Source organism: Talpa europaea (assembly GCF_964194135.1).
Source record: "Talpa europaea genome assembly, chromosome: 7".
Lineage (NCBI taxonomy): Eukaryota > Metazoa > Chordata > Mammalia > Eulipotyphla > Talpidae > Talpa > Talpa europaea.
The window spans coordinates 133818757-133828591 of NC_140074.1; the positions used below are offsets into that span (position 1 = coordinate 133818757).

At 49.3% G+C, this 9835-nt stretch overlaps 1 protein-coding gene across 7 annotated transcripts in view; it reads right to left on the minus strand.

Moving 5' to 3' along the window:
- Nucleotides 1–9269, minus strand: part of RNF157 (ring finger protein 157) — a gene marked incomplete at both ends in the record, with an annotated part of 62326 nt that extends 53057 nt beyond the window's left edge. For all 7 annotated transcript variants that reach the window (XM_084238256.1, XM_084238252.1, XM_084238250.1 and 4 more), the window contains one exon: nucleotides 9182–9269. In XM_084238256.1, coding sequence (XP_084094382.1) covers nucleotides 9182–9269 — 88 coding nt within the window. The remainder of the gene's footprint in view (nucleotides 1–9181) is intronic.
- Nucleotides 9270–9835: the final 566 nt, after the last annotated feature.

Genomic DNA, 9835 nt, shown 5'->3' on the forward strand with positions numbered 1-9835 from the left:
ACCCGCTGTTGGTCTTAGTGGTCAAGACCTTCCTTTATTTGATTCAAGCCCAAGGAGCATCTGGACTAGCTCAGTCTGGGGCGCTGTCCGGCGAGATCTGAGCACATGCACACGGGCTCCGTGGGTTTTGTCTCCATTTCTTCTTTTTTTTTTTTTTTAAAGATTTTATTTATTTATACAAGAGCTGGGGTACCGGCCAGAGGCGCGGGAGGGTGAGAGAATTCACCAGAGACAGAGCAGGGAGCAGAACAGGCAGACTGACAAAATACACTGCTGAGGGGAGCAGCGGGCGAGACAGGAGAGGGCTGCTGTGCCATGTGGGAATCTCCCTGGCCCGCTGGGAATCGAACCAGCGCTGCAAGGCTTCGGACAGCTTCACAGTTCTGTGCTCAACCTGCTGCGCCACCGGGGAGGCCCTGTGTCTCCATTTCTTTTGGACTCATAGGCGTGGCCTTGCTGGATCATGATGTCAAATGCAAAGCAGAAATTTATGTTTAACTTTTTAAGACACAAACTTTTTTCCAAGTGGCTGTACCATTTTACATTTCCATCAGCAACACACACAAATTTCAATTTCTCTGTGTTCCCACCAACCCAAGTGTTGTCTGTCTTTTTTATTTCAGCCATCCTAGCCGGGGGAAGAGTTATCTTGCTGTGGGTTTTTTTTTTTTTTAAGATTTATTTTTATTTATTTATGCATACAAGAGCTGGGGTACAGAGGTGAGAGGATTCACCAGAGATAGAATGGGAGAGCAGAACAGGTGGATCTACTGAATGTACTGCTGAGGGGAGCAGCAGGCGAGAGAGGAGAGGTCTGCTGCGCCATGTGGGTCACTCCCTGGCCGGGCATCGAGCTCAGGCTGATGTCTTCAAGGAGCGAGCACTGACTCCTTAGGCCACCAGGGAGGTCCTCTCTCTTTTCATCTTAATGTTGTCTTTTAAAGCACATTTTTAATTTTGAAAAATTGTACTTTTTTTAATGGACTGTGCTTTGGGGGTTATATCTGAGAACTCCTTGCCTGATCCAAATCAAGTATTTTCTCCTCCATCTTCTTTTAGGGTTTTCAAGTGCTGGCTCTTGCATTTAGGTCAATGATCCATTTCTAAAACAGGTTTCTGGAGACAGAACTCACATACCATACGCTGCCTATGCAAAGCATACGAGCTGATGATGTTTTTAGTATATTCAGAGCTGTGCCACCATTTGCTACCATCTAATTCTAGAACATTCTCATCACGTCAAAAAGAATCCCACCGGCTGCACGCCTTACTGCCTCCCTGATCCCTGCAGTCACTAAATCTACTTTCTGCCTCTACAGATGGGAAACCCCCCCTCTCACCCTCCCGGACCTCCCCCATACAGTTCCTGTAAATGAGATTACACAGCCTTCAGCATCTGGCTTCTCTCACCTAATGTAATGTTTCCAAAGTTCATTTGTGCTGAGGCAGTTATCAGGACTTCATTTCTTTTTAGTGCCAAATACTACTCTGCTGTGTGGCTGGACCACACTTATTGATCAGTTGTTCTGTCCATCAGCTGATGGACATCTGGGTTATTCCCAGCTTTTAGCCACAATGAATAATGCTGCACGAATGTTCGTGTACACGTTTTTTTGTGACTCTTTCCCGCATTTTTCTTGGACATATACCTACCTAGGACTGGAATTGCTGAGTCATACGGTAATTATTTCAGGAACTGCCAACTGTTTTCCAAAGCAGCTGCACTGTGGTGCCTTCACACCAGCAGGGTATCAGGGCTTCAGTTTCGCCACATCCTCACCAACACGCACCATCATCATCATCATTGTGTTTTTGCCACACTAGTGGGTGTGAAGTGCCATCTGATAGCAGCTCTGACGCACATGTCTCCGGTGGCTGATGATGTAAAGCATCTTTTCAGGTGCTTACTGTCCGTTTGTATATCTTTTTTGAGAAACACCTACTCACGTCCATTGCCAACTTTTACTTGGGCTGTGTTTTTGAGTTATTCAGATTCTTTATATATTCTAGGTAGAAACCCCTTATTATATGTATGGTTTGAAAATATTTTCTCCCTCGCTATGGGTTGCCTTTTCATTCCATGACCCATCTTGGGTTAATTACTGGTGATGCGAAGAAAGGGTCCAAGTTCTTTTTCTCTTATTTCTTTGCTTGTTAATATCCAATTGTCCCAGAGTGTTTCATTGAAAGAAAAAGACTAGGCATTGGCTTGATGCCCCTATCAAAACCAACTGGCCATAAATGTAAGGATTCACATCTGGCTTGCAAGGATTGCACATCTGCTCCATTGACCTGTGTTTTTCTTTGGGGCACTGGCCAGAGGTGTGGAGGGTGAGAGGATTCACCAGAGACAGAGTGGGGAACAGAAGAGGCAGACTGACGAAATACACAGCTGAGGCGAGCAGCGGGTGAGTCAGGAGAGGTCTGCTGTGCCATATGGGTAGCTCCCTGGCTGGGGATCGAACTCGTGCTGCAGTGGCTGCAGACAACTTCATAGGTTGCGTCTTAACCCCTTGCGCCACCAGGGAAGCCCCAGCTGATCAATTTCTACAAAATTATTTGTGGGGATTTTGATAAAAACTATACTCAGTTTATGGGCTAGTATGGAGAGCCCCCATACCTCAACAACACTGAGTCTCCCAACCAATGAACATGAAATGTCCTTAATTTAGATCTTTTTAAAATTCTTTAGTTAAATCATCAATCTTGGCAACATTTTGGAATTTTCAATGTATAAGTCTTATCTTAGTTTATTCCTGAGAATTTTATTCTTTTTGATGTTCTTGGGAATAGGATTCCTCTGTTTTCAGATGATTGTGTATAAAAATACAATTTATTTTTGTATGTGGAACTTGTATCTGTACCTTCCTAACTCATTAGTTCTGGTAGGTTTTTTGTGTGTGGAATCATTGGTATTTTCTACAAGTAGGATTATATCATCTTTGGATAAAGACAGTTTTACTTCTTCCTTTACAATCTCACATTTTTTTAATGACTTAAGTTGTGTTTTGTTTTTTTTCAATTGTGTTCGGTTTGCCTTCTTGTACTAGTTAGAATCTCTAGTGGCAAAGACGCACTGTGTTGTTCTTCATCTTAGCAGAAAATCATCCTGTATCTCAACATCAAGAATGATGCTAGTGATGGGCTTTTTAATAGAGATCCTTCATCAGGTTGAGGAAGTTCTTTTCTCTTCTGCATTCCATTAGAGTTGTTTTTTTTTTTTTTTTTTATCACTGATGGGTATTAGATTGGGTCAAATGTTTTACCTGCATCTAGTGAGACGATCGTGTGATTTTTCTTTTTTGTGCTATTAATATGGTGTCTTAACATCGATTGGTTTGTCAGGTATTAAGCCAACCTTGCATTCTTTCTCATATCCCACTTGGTCATGGTATATTCTAGATTCTTATTTATTTCCACATGCATGCATTCTACCTTTGACAGTAGGTAATATTTTAAAAGGAGCATAATTTTTAAATGGTGATTTTTAAGATTAACTTTAAGATTTCTAAACATGTTTCCACGGCAGGAGTACTATTTTAGCAACTGAAAACATAACCTGAGTACCTACTTAGAAAGAATAGTTAAAACAGGAAGTTACTGCCTCCTAAAAAAAAAAAAAAACACAGGAAGTTACTATAATGGTTCAATTTTATATTTCAACCTGGTTAGGATGTGATATTTTCCCCAAAGCTAGTCTAGATGTTGCTGTGAAGATATTTTGTAGATATGATTAACATCTCTAATTAGTTGACTTTTGATAGAAGAGATTGATTACCCTTGATAATGGCAGTGCGTTTTATCCAATCAATTGAAGGCCTTAAGAGCAATAACTGTGGTTCCCCAGAGAAAAAGAAAATCAGCCTCAACAATGGAACACAGAAATCCTGCCTGAGTTTCCAGCCTGCCCTACAAACTTTAGACATGCCAGCTCCCACATCATGTATTTCAATCATGCCAATTGCTCAAAATAAAGCTCTCCTACATATATATCTCCTATTGGTTCAGTTTCTCTGGAGAACTATGAATGAGCCAACAAATGGTTTGTGATTTTAATGCTCCTTTCGGTGACCCACATCACAAATTACACGTTGACAGGAGGGCTTCCAGGCAGAGAAGACTTGCTGTTTGCCACAGGCATCCAAATTACTGAGTGCAGGATCAGAAATGCCTGGAGGGGCACCATGTGATGGACAGCAGGTGTGCAATGATCTGCATTCATGGTGATAGAGAAAAGAGATGCCAAGGAACAGAAGAACAGAGATCACCATCATGTAGGGAAGTCAAAGGTCCTTAACCTTAAGACAAAAACCAAGAAGTGGAGCAAATCAGTCTGCTCTCAAAAATATTGGAGATTGTTAGTGTAAGAGAATCACAACAGTTTAAGTGTGAAAAAATAGCACTAGCATTTGAACTCTTGATCTTGATTATCTTTAAATGGAGCCACATTTGTTTTTTTATAGTATTAAATGTATTTACTATTAATTTTAGGAAGCTACTTAATTTTACGTAAAGTATCAAACTGCCTATTTACTCTGTAAACGGTTCCAGACTTTAAAGTTCTGCTTTCAAAACCAATTATTACATTGATGCTCCTGAAAGCTAAAAGAAACTGTTATAATTAATTGACAGGCGGGGACTTATTACCCAAGCTTTAAACACTGTTCTTGCACATAGGACCAACCATCCGCATTTATGTGCATGCCCATGGAACAATAATTTGGAGAATGATGGCATCAGCTGCTCAGGACTCTGATTAGCATTCTGAAATTTCATAATGGGTTACCTCTTCACACCTGTGCAAACTCCCATTTTCCAATTTGCTCAAATGTGTAAAGGGAAATAAACTAGCTTTATCAGGTATGGAATTAAGCTATATTTGTAGTATGCCTTATTTCTTTCTGGATAGAGAAAACAGGCCAAAAGATTTTTATCAATGTGGTAACCTCTTTCAAAAGATGGGCATGCATGCATAAAAACAAGGACCTCAGTAAAGCCATATCTTTGCTAAACAGATGATCTTCACTTCCAGAAGTGAAAATCTACGAGAAGGATTTAACAGCATGTATGGCTTCCAACTCAAAATTTACATGGGCAAAACCAAATGCAGAATAGTGCTATAAATAGCTTTCTATGCTAATGTAGAAATACTCTACAGAAAGGCACCCCCACCATACCTCCTGTACTTAAGCGATTAATATCAAGTATTCATTAACAAAGCTAAAAATCATCTAAGAACATATGTATAACATTAATCATTGCTGCACTGCTGGCAACAGTAAAAGGTTGAAAAGCAAACTCCCAAATGTTCAATAGGAAGCAATGCTAGAAAATGATGGCATATGCATACAAAGGAATATTATACAGTTGTCAAAAAAGAACCAAGAAACTCTCCAGCATGGAGATAATATGAAAAACATCCCTTGAAAGTGAAAACAAACAAGGTGCAGAACATTCCAAATAGCAATAATGTTCTTGTATTTATATAAGAAACTCTGGGGTCTCCCTGATGGTACAAGGGTTAAGCAGCAGCACTATGAAACTATCGGCAGCAACTGCAGCATGAGTTTGATCCCCCGTCAGGGAGCCGACCCACATGGAGCCGGAGACCTCTCCTGTCTCGCCCACTGCTCCCCTCAGCCGTGTGTTTCAGTCACTCCTCCTGTTCTGCTCCCCACTCTGTCTCTGGTGAATCCTCTACTCCTCCCCCTCCCCTGCACCCCTGGCCTACACCCCGGTTCATATATACATAAATAAACCTTTTTTTAAAAAAAGAAACTCTGGAAGAATCCCAAAGAAATCAAATCAGTTACATGCGAAAGGGGGGATGTACAGGGAGGTGAAGAGCCGGGATGGGGTGGGGAGGCAGGGGTGTTAGGGGGAGAGGATGTCCTGAGCTAATCCCATACAGGCTTTGAGGATGCCACCCCCACTCCAGACTAAAGCCATCAGGACATTGGGAAAGACAAATCCCGTCACCACCAAAGGGAAGGTGGCTGGGACCTGAGGGTGGAGTTGGGCAGCCAGGTTGGGTATAAAAACCAAACACGTGGGCCTTGGGCTGGCTTGCTCTGTCGCTCGCCTCCTGGCTTCACGGCTCCTGGCTGGCGGCCAGCTCTCAGAGCGCCATTTGGGTTTCCAGATCGGCGGATCGGGTAGGACTCATTGAAAACTTTGTCTCCCGCTTTTCTCCCTGAGCTGTACATTTCCTCATTTCCCCTTCCCTTGTAAATAAGCCTTTTATTAATCTTTCGCGTGTGCCTGCCGTAGAGCATTGATAAGTCCTTTTAAGCGCGCGGGTGAGGACCCACAGCCAGGCACCCCGTTTTGTATCGGGGCTGCCCCATAACAGTTGTACTGAGAATAACATCCTCACTGGATACCTTTTCACTCTTTTACATTTGGAACCATGGGGCTGTCGTACTTACTTGAAAAATAAGCCATCCTAAATAACTGTGTTTCCACCTAGCTCTACTTTTTTTAAAAATACAAACCCAAGTTCCAACATGAAATCAGCTGTTCTCAATAATTTTTAAACGTTTCCAGTTCAAAGTGCATACAAAACTAAGGGGTTTCTTTAAAAACACTAAACAAAGAAAAGCCATTTTTGCTGGACACTGTGATGGTTGCATGGGGACAGGTGACAGCGCTGCTTTCTGGAACAACTACTTTATTCCACAGACGGGATTCAGATCCTGTCCAGAGGGCAGAGGGTGAGCCGGCCTTGGCGGGGTCAGCCACCTGCAGAGCTCTGACTGGGCTATTTGCTCTGTCCTACCAGGACTCAAGGAGACGTCTCGAAATCCACCCAGTCGGATTCCTCCACATCACCTGAGTTTTGCTTCCATTCTGATGCAGAACAGCCTTGGCTCCTCAAAATCATCAAGGATGAGTTCAAAATTCAATTACTTATGAAGCAGCAGTGGCTGGTGGCTCAGTGAAAAAGCACTAATGTGCTGAGGGACTCCGGCCACACGGAATCATTTCTCTGGGACTCCGCGTTCTTCCTGGCCAAAGGAGTTGTCTTGAGCCAAATTCTCTCGCAGCTTCCTTTCAGGTCTAAAATATTGTTATCCTATAAAGAGCCAGGTCAATTAAAGACCAGACGACGTGGTGGGAATCAAATTGGTGCAATCAGTGTGGAGGGCAACCTGACTCTGTCGAGTAAGGCTGGAGATCTGCAAGTGTGCAGCCACCAGCAACCCCGGCCCAGCCCAACTGCACGTCCCGGGAGGACAGGGACAGAGGAGAGAAATGACTCTTTCGAGCTTTAGGAATCCCGGTTGGTTTGTTTTTCCCCCCACCTACTTTTGCTGCCGTCCAATTACCTATAACCAATTCCTTCTTTAGATGCAAACTCAAAAAATAAAAAGATGAGCTGGAGGGTGGGCAATGCCTCTGGCCCAGGGCACTGTATAAGATCATGCACATCTCAAGTACACAAAGGTTTGCTGACTGGGACGTGACTATCCTGGTTCCTATTTCTGTGTTTTACCTTCAACATAAATCATTCGGCCCACTTGCTGTAAAGATTTCTCTAGTACAAAACTTCTCGTTAAAAATGAGGTACCAGAGGCCTCCCTGGTGGTGCAAGGGGTTAAGACGCAACCTATGAAGCTGTCCACAGCCTCTGCAGCAGGAGTCTGATCCCTGTCCGGGGAGCTGCCCACATGGCACAGCAGACCTCTCCTGTCTCACCCACTGCTGCTGCCCTCGACGGTGTATTTCAGTAGATCTGCCTGTTCTGCTCCCCACCCTGTCTCTGGTGGATCCTCTCACACACACACACCCCCCCACCTCTGGCCTGCACCCCAGCTCTTACATGCATAAATAAATCTTTCAAAAACAAACAAAAAATGAGGTGCCATTAGGCAAAGCTTTTAAAAGACTGGTGGAGAGAAATCTTGAAGACCATAGACATCGAGTGTTGGTTAAGAAGGTTTAGTTTGCACCACTGTCTTCGTATTATCATCACCCAAGACTCACCCGGGCATCGCTGCCCTTTGGGGACGAGCCTCCTGGGATTACCCTTTGGGGACGAGCCCATGCGTGAGGGGTACAAGCTCTTTGGAGGCAGCAAACTCCACGAAAACTCCAAGCTCAGCAAAACACGCTCCATATTTGGATCAATAAGAGCTAAGTGCTGGGAGGGTGGGGGAGATCCAAGAATACTTGTGCATATTTTAGTCCATTTAAAAGCAAAATGCATGGCTGTTTGCTACGGCCATAATTAGCTAAGGCTTTATTAAAGCACTAATGACGGCCAGCTTCATCCGAGGCAGCTCTAAAACAGCTCTTCGTCATAGTCCTCTCCGCCAGGGCTCATTTTTTGGCAGCAAAGCAGTGAGAACCACAGTCTGGCAGACGCTCCGCAGGGTGCGGGTTCAGTGTCTGGTCCCTGCCTTCACCTGGCACCCACCGGACACACTGCTGGGAACCAGCTCCTGGCCTTGGCACGTCTTTATTCCACCGCCCCAGCGCTGACCCGGCTCCGCGATCACCGAAACCCTTCTCCGTCCTAAGCCAAAGCCAGGAGGGGGGCCCTGGTCCTCAGACGTCTCCAGAAAAACAATGAAAAGGCAGGCGCAGAGCGCGCGGCCCCCGCAGGCCGGAGCCGGGGTGCGGGCGCCCCGGACGCTCCCCCCAGCGCTGTCAAGGCTCGGCCGCCTCGGGGCGGGGGCTCCGGCCGCGGCCGCGCATCTCCCCCGGGAAGGGCCCGCGAGCAGGCGCGCCCCGCGCGCCCCGGCCCGGCCTGCGCCCGCTCCAGGCCCCGGGCTGGCTCTGCCCTGACGCCGCGCCGCGGGCCGGGGGTCGCCCGACCCAGATGCCCGAGCGTCTCGGCCCCAGACGCTTCCTCGGGCGTCTCCCCCGCGCCAGGGATGCGCCGGCACCTCGGCCTCCGCGCGCAGCCGGCGGCGCCAGCGGCTGCTCCAGCCCGGCGCGGGGCGCCCACCGCCCGGCGGCGCCTGGCACAGGTGCCCGGCGCGGAGCCCGAGCCCGAGCCCGCCCCGCGCGCGCGCAGCTGGGGAGGAGGGGGCGCGCGGGGGGCGCGCGGGCACCCCGCCCCCGGAGCCGCAGTCCCCGCGGGCACGCGCCCCCCGCGCAGGCCCGGCCCCCCGCGCCCCCCGCGCCCGCGCGCCCCGCCCGCCCGGCCCGGCCCGAGGGGCGCGCGCGGCCTCACCGGACTTGGGCGGGTAGCGGTACACGGCGCCGGCCGGGACGTCCACCTCCTCCACGCCCGCGCGCTGCCGGCTCGTCAGGGCGCCCATGGCCGCGCCCGCCGCCGCGCCCCGTCGGCCGCCGGCTCCGTCCGGCGCTGCGGCTCTGGCGCGGGAGCCCCGGGCGCCGCGACCACCGGCCGGGGCTGCGGGCCGGGCGGGCCGGGCGGGCCGGGCCGTGATGTCAGCGGCGCGGCGGGCGCGGGGCGCGGCGGCCAATGGCGGCGCGGGGCGGGAGCGCGGCGCCAGCCAATGGGCGGCGGGGTGCGGGGGCGCGGGGCGCGGGGACCCCGCCGGAGAGCGCGTCCGCGGCCCGGGCGCCCCGTCCCCCGCGGGAAGCTTCGCCCGCCCCGCCCCGGCCCGTGCCGGAGCCGGGCCCCGAACCCGCCGAGGGGCGCCCCGCGGCCCGACGGTGCCATGGGGGGGGCAGTAGGGGACCGCGCGGCCTGCGCCCCTCGCTGGACCCGCGCCTCCGTGAGCGCTCCGCGAGCCCCGGCTCCGGGGACGAGGGACCCCGGTGTCGGTGTTGGCGCCCGCCGGGAAGATGCCCCCCTCTCGCAGGCTGAACCCCACCCGCCGCCTGCGTCCTTGACAGCTTGGGGGGGCGCAGCTGGGAG